Raw genomic sequence first — 12,432 nt, forward strand, 5'->3', positions numbered from 1 at the left:
CCGAGGGCAGCGGGGGCTGCGCGATACGCTACCCGCTGCGGGAAGGACTAAACCCGGGGCCGCTGCGGCTACAGCGGGCCGCGCCAATGGCCGAGGGACACGGACTGTCCCCGGAGAACAAATGCTGCGAGTCTCTAGGGGAAGGGGAGAGCAGACTCTCCCCCTCCCCCTTCCCCTTCCCGGGACAGACCCCCTACGGGTGCCTGCCCCGCCCAGCCCAAGCCACAGCAGGAGCCGGCAGCCGCCTGCCCCGGAGCAGCTTTGCAAGCTTGGGGGAGGGGGGCAGGGCTGGCGGGCGGGGAGGCAGCGCCTGGGCTAAAGAGCGGAGCAGCCGGGCTTTGGGAGGGCGCCGGAGCAGCCGGCTCCGCTCGGGGCGCGGGACTCCTCAGCCCCACCCGGAGCGCCCCCCGGCCGCCCGTACAAAGGCGGAGACGCGCTCGCCCCCAGCGCTCCGCACAATCCGCAGAGGAGCCGGTTTCACCCGCGCCCCCGGCTCGGGGCAGGGCTGCGGCGCGGCGGTGTTAAGGGAGCTCAGCAGCCGCGGGGTCATTTGGAAAAGGCTCTCTGAGGTTCCCCCCTTTGTGCGGCGGGCACTGGGGGACGGGTTATGCACAGGGCTCCAGAGCCCGGCTAATCCCAGGGTAAATATAAACAGCCTAGGCCGGAGAGTCCCCCAGGTAACGCCACAATTTCCCTCCACATCTGGGCGGCTACGAATTCACAGGCCATTTCCCCCTGTTTATATGTACCAGACCACAGCCAGGAGGGGAAACCCACCAATAAAAGCGGCGTTTTTCTTATCCCGAAGTAGCCAGTCTCTGTTTCTGCAAACGGAGAGGGAAGCGCCTTGCATCCAAATTGCTCGCTTTGTAATATCCTCGTTTTCCGTGCCTCGCAGATAAACACCAAAGGTAAAAACAAAAAAGTATATTGGATCAATAGGCAAGATGGTTATTTAGATAACGAATTAATTCCCCTGCTGGACTTGCGATGCTCAACTTTGAACCCCTTCCATTCTTTAAAAAAAAAGTGTTTAAAGAAAAAAAGTCTCCAACGGGATTAAGGGTTTAATTACAATTCCCTATCGAAGTAACGTATTTGATGAACTGATCTTATCAGTTAATAGTAACATTAATTTAAAGCTTATGAAATGGATTTCCAGAAAATATACTCAAGATAGTCTTTTTAAAAGTAAATGCTACGACCATTATATGCCAAAGCACTGGGGAAAGGGAGCCCGCATTGCACTGTATGGGCTACAAGGAATTATTGATGATAGTTTGAAATCTAGCGTTTAAAATATATCTGTATGATTAAGGCAAAAAGAAAAAAAATCTATCCGAAAAAAATGGAAGCTCTTTCAAGTTGGGGGAACAGATCAAAGTTGCCGCCCACCGAGGTTGATCATGTTCATTATACTGTTCGCCCGCACTATATTCAAGAGAAAAATAAAGTAATTGGAACATGCATCAACAGTTTCCCATGAAATAAGAGTTAAAAGAAGTAACAGAACTAATCACTGTCTCCTCAAATCAAGTAGAAAACATTTCAATGCACTAATTAGAGTAATTAGAATAATAAGACTGCCTATATGTGGTAAGACAATGTGTACAAACAACTTTATTTAATGTATACTGGTAATCAGCGATGCGTGCGTGCTTGAATGCTTAGTGCAATAAAACTAACCCCCGTCCGCCCAAACAATCAAATACAAATTAGTTTAATGATTGTGCCTGCTTGAATGTCTTAGAAATCCACAGGCAGAGGGAAATAAATAGCACCATCCTTGTTTGTATGTCTCCCCTACTGACCAAGGAGCTGATGCCTCCATGGACTTGGCAATGAATGACTGTAGCCATGAATGAACCAAGGAGGGAAAGAGAATTAATGAATGACTCAGGCAGCCTAAGACAAGCCCTAACTTTCATATGAGTCTCTTGCAAGTTCTGGAGTGAGGGAGAGAGGGAATCTTACAAACAGTTTTGCAGCATGACTCTTCCCGAGTTTCTCCCCTTAAACACTAAAGCCAGGACTGCCATCCGCTTAGAACTAGCCAAGAAATCTCTACCGCAAGCCATTGATAGCAGAACCACGGCCTAGCATCCTTTTAATGCGCTCCTGATCGGCTTTTCTATTTGTTTTAAATATCGTTGTTCCATTCATACGGGCTGTCTGACCACCTCCTCTTGCCAGAGACCTCTCTAAATTACTCAAATCCACCTACAATGCTGATAATAAAGCTCGCAAACATGCAGTTGATTTTGTTAAATTCTGCTATTCTAACGGTCAGTTATGCCCCTGAAATCCTTGGGGGACACAGCAGTGTCTTAGCTGAGACTTGTAGAGCAGACGAATTGCATGCACCATATTTTAGTCTAACTTCATTTTGTATTCTTCTGATTATTTGCCAGCGTATCCGGAATGGGGTGCTGCAGACCCAAACCAGCATTGCACAGTAAGGACATTTCCTTCCCTTCCCCCTTTAGGTTTCATGAAGAATAAGGTCAAACTTAGCTGGCCGAGCTGGGTCCGGGTTCTACGTTTGAGTTGTGAAACGGGTCTATTTTAGCGTGTTTTCCATTTGTAAATTGATTTTTATATTTGCTGATCCTTTCCCGGTCTGGTGTGTGGGTCGCTGTTAGCTACTGTTGTTTGCATCCTGCTTAAAAGCTCTTTGTCACACCCAGCAGAAATGATCCGTAGCATCCCATTGTGTATTTAATGCTGTTTTGTTCGGGGTTTAAAGTCAGCAGCGATGGCTGCTCCAAAGCGCCTAATAACTGCGATCACCTTTTCCGCTCATTTCCTCCCCGTAGTTTATTTTGAACAAAGGGTACATATTTCCCCCAACAGGGATTTGAGGAGATCTTGCTCCTTTTGGCAGCACACTGCAAAACTGTCTCCACCCGCATTCAGTTTAGCCCGCAGAATTCTACGTTTTTGTCCCTGTATGTACTCGATTTTACCCACCCCTACCCCCAAAAGGGGAAACGGAACTAGCTGTGCCATAATATTGGCAGCGAAAATCCGTTGCTATCGAGAGAGACTTCTGCAAATCTGGAGGCACAACATCTCCGATGGGTTTACAAGATGTGCTATAGGCTCAACTTTATGGTCAGTTTATGGCATATCCAATCCCCCAGTGTTCGAAGCGCTGTATGAAAGCTGAGCACAACTGGGCGTTTATAACACAAGGGTTAATAGACTTTGATGTTTATCTTTATGAACTTTGCAGTTAGAACTTTGTTACTGTCGAAAAGGGACTTTTAACTTAGGTTAAACTATTTTATGAAAATCCACGCAAAACAATTTAGACTAGTTTTACAGCCATGGTAACTTTTTTAATGAGAGGCATAAATTGGGAAGGAGCTTGTGCTTTTCTCTTAATCTTAATGCTTTCGAAACTACGATTCCACCCCCCCCCCCAACCTGCTCTTCAAAGTACAACAAAGTGCATCAACTGCTAGGCTGAATGCTGCTGAGCTGTAATTTGATTGCTGTTGTTTAATACATTTGGAACATACTGTAGAGTCCACTGTATTCTAGGGAGGCAATTGTACAAATACTCACACTTTCAAGTTATTGAATAGAACTTTGCAGGATTTTGCTTTTCCATTTACAGATTAAAAAAGGAACTTTTTCAAGAAAAAGGCATTTTTCTTCCAAAACAATGTAACCGAACACTTAAGAGAGGTGTGTCCCCCAAAATAGCGCTTTTGATGAGCAGGTATTTCATAGGGAACATAAAACTGCCTACGAATTAAACCACGGTCATTAAAAAATATCCGTTAAGAAAATTGTAGGCAACTTTTCCTCCTTTCCAGAATACCACTGCATCACAATGCTTTAAAGGAGCCCATCCAAAAGGGCAGGGGGAGATCCGTATTATAAAAGGGAGCGGAGATTTTTTTATAAGCTACAGTTGATTTTCATTTAAAATATTTGCCGTAAGATCTCAGTTCACCAACTATATCCCCCCAACCAACATTTTGTACAGAGAGTCGGCTGCCAATGGGCACTTACGACTCCCCCTTCTTTCTGTGGTTAAAAAAAATCTGTGACATCTGGCTCTTTTGGGGGGGTATCTATTGGGGTACTTTTTAATGCGCTAACTTCCATATTTTACACATACAGTTCATTCTGCTCTCAAGACGGGCTCACCATAATGGGCAGCTGTAGAAAGATAATTTTCTCTCCCTACTAGAATGGAATATGCACGTTTTTCTTTAACACCAGAACAAAGAGCTATAAAAGCTCCGAAAGACGTGGGTGGAATAAACTTTAAGAAAGAGGTGGATTTCTGCTCCTCAGTTAATTGGTCTCTCTGTAGAGGATCTGTCCTTGATTTACAAATAACCCATTTTAATTATATCAAAAGCAAAAACGCCATGGACGGGAAAGAAAGAAAGAAAGAAAGCGACACAGGCTGCGACTGAATTTTTGTTGGGGGTTTCTTTGTTTTGGAGTTTACAGCTGTTTAAAATAAATGACAGAGTTAATTCAAAGAAAGTGAACTTTGTCGCTGTTAAAGCCAATCTGGAGAAGAAGAAACGAGAGTGCTAACATAAATGCGTGTGTACACAGCCACATATGGACATAGTTAGACACTGATTTGCTCGAACGCGCATATGGCCTTGTGGATGTAGAACCCATTTTAAATCAGTGTAATTTACATATTCACTTGTCACATGGGGCAAACAAAACGTAAACATAAAACTGCAACTTAAAAAATAAATAAAAATTCGGCAGGGCAAACCAGCTTTTGATTTTCTTAAAACACCAGGATAACAAGGAGGGAATAAACTCCCCTTTTTAAAATCTAGCTTTTCTGCAGGTTCCTATTCTATTGAGTTTGGGCCGCAAAAATTGTGCTAGTCTACAGGATCCCCAACAACCGTACTGTAGCTCCTTTTTCTGTTTTATTTTTAAAATAAAACTCAACTGAATACAGGGTTTGGGTTTTTTTTAAGTCTGGCTATAGATCTCTTTATGAAAAATAAATTCATGAACAAGTTCTGCAATAGCCTGTCCTTATATATATATACACATAATATACCAAGCCCCTGCCCTGCATTCCACCAAGGCTTCTGCAGCCAATTCGCTAAATATTGGACACTCTTTCGCTTTCTTTTTCTCTACAACTACCGCGGTTCTTCCCCTCGACCCCTTTCTTCAGTTAGTGCCTAGAACTCAGGCTAGATTTCAGGCTAAAGCCCCTACGCAAACCAGAAGAGCGAGGAATGAAATGAGAGCCAAGCCATTCTCCTCGCAGAAGTGAAACTTACTCTCCGGGGTCTGGGTTGCAACAAAATATTTGGTGTTGCTACTCAGATAATATTGGCGGCTTCTCAGTTACCGGTTCCTTAACAGAAACGGAAAAGAAAAGCCCTTTATGATAATAAAAAATGTAATTCTGCCTGCAGGCTTCGGCCTCCTTTAGAGGGAGTGAGCAGAGGAAATAGCATCTTGTTGTTGACATCTGATCTATAAAGCAGGGTCTCTGATAGAAATAGGTGCGTCAACCCAGCTCTAAACCGCACCCAGTGTTTAGGTGCTATATTTCCTCTCCCTCTAACCTGCGGAAAACTCTGCAGTCCTAGTAACTGTTTCTTTCTAATTTTTGTTTAATTTACCGATAGCAAAATAATAGTCCAAATTTCCTAGTTCGGCTGATTGGGGTTGGGTTTTTTTCTTTAGGGGGTGGTGGTAAAAACTTGTTCATTGTGGCTAGAGGGGAAAAAGTCTTTGGAAAGATGCTCATCTCCTTCCAGTGCTACTCTACTCTGTGTTTAAAAAACAGTCCAGTATCAAACGCCGGTTAACCTGGCGCTGCTCAAACTAGAAGTGAAGGGGCTGGAGTCGGAGGCAGACTGTTGCTCAGATATGAAAGGCAGGTATCCATCAAAGTCACAGCTTGTCCAGCTGCCACGTGATTGTTTCGAGTTAACAAGGCCCTGTTGTCAGAAGCAAATATTTCCTCCAAGTCCACCGAAATGTCCTGCAGAGGGCAGATGCTGCTTGTTTTCTGCAGCCAGTTCTCTGGAATATTGACCTAAGACTTTAAATCTATACCCAGCTTAAACACTTTACCCATCAGCATGTCTGCGGCCACAAAACACCTCGCTCCTGAGCTACGGATAAGATCATTTAGACGAATCTGTTTGGGACGAGTGTAGGAGTTAGAAAAGATGATGAAATCTAACTCGCCTAGAAACTAGCCTTAAAAGGGGGATATTGTATTTATTAAACCGAGCAAACCAAAAAGGATTTTAACACATGAGCACGTGTTAACAGGGCTCAGTTTGATTTCGCCCACCAGTAAGCTAGGCTCCAAAAGGGGCTCCTTTAACACGGCGCTCGTTCACTTTCACTTGAAAGTGACCAATTTGTTACAAACAGCGCAGCTGTATCTAACCGCTGCCCATCCCCCCGCGCCCGCCATCGCCATTACTAGACTACTTGTTACTTTTTTATACAGCATTGTTTCCTTATACTCTCTTCAGGGCCACTGGAACCAACTGACACTCCGCTTTGTAAATCGCTTCAAAATTCAACTCGTTTTCCCAACCCAGACAACACTGGGAGTTCTAGGCGTGTGCATCCCCCCGGAAGTCACTGGACAGCGCTTTTCTTTAAAGCTAGTTGTTTTTAACAGGACTCCTCATAATTAAGCTCCGCCTTTGCTCTTAAATTAAGAGCTGACTAGAGCGGAGTAAATATTGGCCACTCTCCCACATGCTTTCCACGAGAACGGGACCACTAGCTTCGAAAGCAGAGCTCTTTAGAGAAGCATCAAAGAAAGGACACTCCTACAAGCATGGGATTCAATGCTTAAAAATACACTGCCGCGGTTAGATTTGGCAAGACAAAATGAAAACGGCTAAAAGACTCTGGACGTTATAAACGCGGGACCTGTCGATATCTCCATAACATTTACTCTAAAATCCCATTAAGTACAAAGGAAGTACAACTCAGTGTAGGTACTAGGGTGTTCGCCTCCACTCCAGATTTTAAGAGCTATGCAAATCAGTGCTACCTTTAAAAACAAATTACAGATATTTCAATAAGTAGAACAAACTATGAAGGTATTGTGCATTTCTGTTTTATGTAGATAATAAAATATTACTTTAACATAAATATATAAGGATCTCTGCGTTTTTATTTTTCCCCACAAGCACATCCAAATGTACCAAAACAAAGTATTTTTAGAGACGGAAACAAAATAATTATTTTAAAAAATTACATCCCATATAGATTTTGTTTACCTACTCATTTAAAGCTACAGAAAAACAGTTTCCAGAACCTGTTTGCTTTAAAAGAAATAAATATACATTGAGGCAGGCCACTTAAAAATGATATGAAAATATTTCCCTGGGTAGCATTTAAAAAAAAGAGAAACAAAGAAAAATAGACAACGAAAACATTTAAACTATTTCTGCAGTTCAAAGGACAAATATTAAACATATATACATAGTGGTAAGGTTTGCGTGGTAACTTTTTTGTTATTATTATTTTAAGTAAACCTATTTAGAGTTAGAGGCTTTTTCACAAACATCCTCTGAACTCTGTTTTTCTGACCTTACCCACATATTAATGTGTCTAAAAGTTCATTTCCTCCCTTTACCACTGGATCTGCCCTGATCTGAATCATTTCACTGGGAGCTAGTCCTCAGCACTCTAAATAGCAAGCAGCTGAATACATCCAAAAAAAGCTCAGTGCCTGTATCGTTATGACAATCGCTGGAAAAAAACAGAATAAAGGCAAATAAATATGCCTAATAGAACTCGCCATTTACTCACCAAGAAAATAAAAGAGACAACCAGATGTGACAGGCGCTTAAAGAAACAACGAGGAACATATTCTAAAGCCCTACCTACTGAATTCACCGTTGAACTGATAGTTCATCGAGAGAATGTTTCACATTTTTTCTCCATAATTGCCAAACATTCAACTAAGCAAACTTTTCATATGATGAAAAAGCTTTTTTTTCCTATGACAGCGCCCTTTTGTGCTGATTAGATAGTTCATTTGTGAATTTGTAGCTAGCACAGTTTAAAGTCCCCCCGCATCTCATACACAACCACTGTTCCAAGTTTTCTTTCCCTCCATAGCCTTTTGTTTTTGTTTTTGGAAAGTTAACCGTTTCCCGTCAAGCTAATGTCAAGAAATGCACTTTAAAGCTATCAACGAAGGGAAGAAAAGAGGAATTGAAAATGGCATTTTCCCAATCCATTTGGTTCCCCCCAGTGAAAGAGAGAAGGCTGCCCAACTTAAACTAGTCCTTTCTGCAGTGAATGGAGCAGCGAGTTGAGCAAAGGGCGTGGGATTTTTATATGAGCGGAAAAATAAATATGGAAAGTAAAGCAACAATAGCAGCCAGAACCGTGTGTTGTGTGTTATATGCAAGTTCTCCGTTCTTTCTGCTTATATCTTTTTGTTGAAACTGCTCAATAAAACAAAGTTTACAGGCTCACATCAGCGCATCCACTCCAGTGCGATGTAATTAGGAATACTAAAAGCACACAGAGAACTTTACATATGGGATGTCTGAAGTTAAATCCCCTCCCCCCGCCCCGCAGGTTCTCTTCAGAATGTCACTTTCTTTCTGTTGGAAAACTCTGGACATACATTTAACCTCCACAACATTTCCTCCGAGCGCTTTCACAACGGGCCTTCCTCCCTAAAGTGAAACAATCAGTCACTATTCATTTTTCTTTTACTGTCCCCAACCCCAAAACACTGCCCGAAAATGAAGTTTACGTCATTGATTTTCATTATTCTCTTCCAAACTGGACTCTTGCCTCTGAAGGCACGTCTTAAGCGTCTGTGAGAGTCAGCTCTCTTGAAAGTGGAAGTTGTTTGTGTTTATATATATATATTTGCTCTGGTAAAAGGAGAAAATAAACATTACACATATGTAAGAAGACTTGTTTATAACAAAAGTTCACATATACACATAAAGAAAGCAAGGGCTATAACACAGTAACATTTTGTAGATTGGTCAATGGTTGCCTAACGCTTACCGTGGGAAATGCAAGTCATTTGCAAAATCAAGGTAGGAAAAATGTATTTGTTAATGTAAACTTCAATTTTCTTGCAGTGCAAATTCAAACGGTTAAATACTGTCTACATCAAAAGGGATTCATTGTTTTATTCCTAATGGGGAGCCACATTAAATAAACACCGCAGCATGTGCCTATACTGAGCATCATTCCAAGATTAAAGCTGCCTTTGTGTTTAGCAGGGCTCAGAGTCGATTCCATTCTGTTTTCGTAATTAATTTAGTTTTTGTGAAAGATTTCTCTCAGTGCCTGACACTGTGCGTGTATCTGTCTGTCTCGTGTCTGTTTGTGTGTGATACTCACTCCACTCCATTGCATGGGCACTCGCCTGTAAAGATCAAAACACATCATTTCACCTGCTACCGTTTACGGGATAGTCCAGTGCAGTTTTTTTCTCTGTTTTTAAGATAGGAGAAAACGTTAACAAAAAAGAGAGAAAAAAAGAGAAAAAGAACAATCAAAAGTTTGAGGGGTGGGAATTGGGGGGGTCAATACCCCCTCTACCCCCGCCAGCCCCCATGTGAGTTCACTGCACAGGCGTCTGCACCCCGTGGTGTGGTGGAGTGTCCCTACTTGCCCCATATACATCCTCGGCTCCGGGCAGAGTCCCTCCCGGGGGAGTCATGCGTTTCTCTTTCTGTCTCCTGTTACAAAACCACACTCGCACCACCTCTTTCTCCAGCTGTAGGCTGTCCGCCAGCGAGGTGATCTCCTGGGCAGAGGGCTTGGGGCACTTGAGGAAGTGGCTCTCCAGGGCGCCCTTGACGCTCACCTCGATGGAGGTGCGCTTTTTCCTCTTGCGCCCCTGGGCTGCGATCTTGTCTATGCTGGTGGGGCTGCCCGAGGACGAGTCCGCCTCCTCCAACCACTTGTTCAACAAAGGCTTCAGCTTGCACATGTTCTTGAAGCTCAGCTGCAGGGCCTCGAACCTGCAGATGGTGGTCTGCGAGAAGACGTTCCCGTACAGGGTGCCCAGGGCCAAGCCCACGTCCGCTTGGGTAAATCCCAGTTTGATCCGGCGCTGCTTGAACTGCTTGGCGAACTGCTCCAGGTCGTCCGAGGTCGGCGTGTCCTCGTCCGAGTGGGGGTCGTGGTGGCCCCCGCCGCCGCCCCCGGGGTGCTGCTGCTGCTGCTGGTGCGGAGGGTGCTGCTGCGGGTGCCCCCCGGGGTGCTCTCCGCCGTGGTGCTGCTGCTGCTGCTGCTCATCGTGGGCATCCCTCAGGCCGTGGTGGTGCAAGCCCGGCTGGCCGGAGCTCAGCATCCCGTTGACCGTGAAGCCCGGCGGCTGGGAGTAGAGCAGCCCCGCTTGCCCCCCGTTGGAGGAGGCCATGCTGGGCGGCAGGTGAGCCGAGGCGCCCGTCCTCCATGCCCCGGCGGCGGCGTGGTGGCTGCCGGCGTGGTGCACCAGGTGGGGCGGTCTCCCCTGCTGCTGCTGGTGCTGCTGCTGCTGCTGGTGCTGCTGCAGCTCGTCCCCCCGGCCCCCGGACTGCACCACCGAGGGCTTGATGTCCTGCTGGCCCAGGGGGCTGGTGGACCAGGGCGAGTCCCCGCCGCCGCCGCCTCCCCCACCGTGGGACAACGCCGTGATCCACTGGTGAGCGTGGCTGAGCGGGTGCCCGTTGCTCTGCAGCGTGTAGTCCGCCTGCACCAGCGTCTGTGCATCCCTGTAGCCGGCGCCCGGCTGCATGCTCCCCGGCGGCTCCGCATGCACCATGGAGGAGCTGGAGGTGAGCAGGCTGTAGTGGTTAGACGCTGTGGTCGCCATGACTCTCCGAGCCGGACTGATCGCTCTGGTTAAAGGAGCCGCGCATTTGACAGCTACTTTTTCGCCTCGGGCTCCTCTCTCCTTTCGCTCCCCCCCAAGTCCTCTTGGCAGAGCCCACTGCAAAGGCACGCGTCCCGGCTCCTCCCCCCCGCGCCCACCCATTGGCTCCCGCCGCTTTGATTTACGTGGAGACCTCTAGCAACCGGCTCCGGGGGAACCGCCGATTGGCCCACGCCGCGGCGCCGACACCCCGCCCCACAACCGCTCGCTCCCTTTTTGTAACCAAACTCTAAGGGGGGAAAAGGAGCTTCGGTGCTTGCAGCCACATGGACGGGGGAAGGAAGGGGGAGATGCGGGGGAGGGGATGATTCTCAGCGCACCGACCCTGCTAAACCTTCTGAACACAAGAGAAGCAAGTACACTCCACTCTGGCCATACACAATGCAAGTCCTGGAGGAGATGCATGTTGCTCTCCTGTTGCTTGCATCATTGCAAACCTGGCTGGCTCGTTGCATGCTTTAAACGCTGTTTGCTTTTATGCACGCACACGCTGCGCAGAGCGCGAGCTGTTGACTGGAATATCTTTAAGCACGGGCTGGATTGCAAGGATGGCACTGGTACAAGAGTGAGATCACTTTACCACCGTAATTTGTTCGCTCTGTAAGTCACACTAGCGCTTCATCAATGCTGCTCTGTTGACTCGTGGTGAATCCCCCCCCCCTTCCTCCATCCACGCGCCGACTCCTTACAATTTAAAAAAAAATGCAACTTTGTTAGCGACACTTTAAAAAAGAACCAGAGCCTGCTGGGTTGTAGTTACAGGGAGGGGTTGGAAAGATCCGACCGGGTGGGCGAATGCGATTCCGCTATAGTCTTTACACCCAGCAGCCCGTGGGGGGAACTCGCTGCTCCCAGGGCACAATGCAAGCGGGTGATGACGAGTGCAGCTGCACTTGGGGGGGAGGGGGACAAGAGGCTCTGGCAATTCCCAAACTGCCCCAGCAGCAGGTGCTATCCGGGACAAAACACCCAGCAAAGAATTTCAGGGTTTAATACCTTGCAGATCACAAAACCACGGCAGTCCGGCGGTGATAGACTTCCCCAGGCACTGGGGGACGGTAGTGTTTACAGATCAGCTTCAGCGACTCTGGTTTCCTGCGCGCTTACAAAAAGATAAACAAGTTGCTGCCCGAACAGGAAAGAAGGACATTGTGGAACTGGATGCGGATCTCTTAGGAATGAGCGGTACTCGGGTTAGCCGTGGGAAAGAGTTCATTTCCCATTTTAAGTGGAAATCAAAGCTTTATCTTGAAAATAAACTCGGGGGTTAGAGGGGCTGCGCTGTAGACTCAAAGTATCTTAATCGAAATAGTACAATAGGGCAGACTGGAGAATTTATTACTACTAACAAGAACCAGCTTTCTTCTGAGAGTTGTTTATAAATCACCATACTTAACATACAGCCCTTGAAAGACTATTTGGCTGGAAATAGTCCTCTGTGCGAGTGTGTGGACGGGCTGGTGCACACAAACATACACGGAGAGACAGCATAAACAGGCTATATAGTGTTAGCAAGATACTCCTGCGGCGGGGGTCGCGGTTTC

The 12,432-nt window shown here is 46.3% G+C and overlaps 1 protein-coding gene and 1 long non-coding RNA gene across 2 annotated transcripts; one reads left to right on the forward strand and one right to left on the reverse strand.

Annotated features, from left to right (window-relative positions):
- LOC120400490 lies at window positions 1-7,027 on the forward strand. Its single transcript, XR_005595862.1, has 3 exons — window positions 1-911; window positions 2,412-2,455; window positions 6,504-7,027. It is a non-coding gene; the product is annotated as an uncharacterized LOC120400490 (long non-coding RNA).
- Window positions 7,028-8,977: 1,950 nt separating this feature from the next.
- On the reverse strand, window positions 8,978-10,891 carry POU3F2 (POU class 3 homeobox 2). Its single transcript, XM_039529077.1, has one exon. It carries the CDS (start codon window positions 10,826-10,828, stop codon window positions 9,590-9,592), a length of 1,239 nt encoding a protein of 412 aa, XP_039385011.1. The 5' UTR covers window positions 10,829-10,891; the 3' UTR covers window positions 8,978-9,589.
- Between the last annotated feature and the right edge of the window lie 1,541 nt (window positions 10,892-12,432).

Source organism: Mauremys reevesii, linkage group 3, assembly GCF_016161935.1.
Source record: "Mauremys reevesii isolate NIE-2019 linkage group 3, ASM1616193v1, whole genome shotgun sequence".
Taxonomy (NCBI): domain Eukaryota; kingdom Metazoa; phylum Chordata; order Testudines; family Geoemydidae; genus Mauremys; species Mauremys reevesii.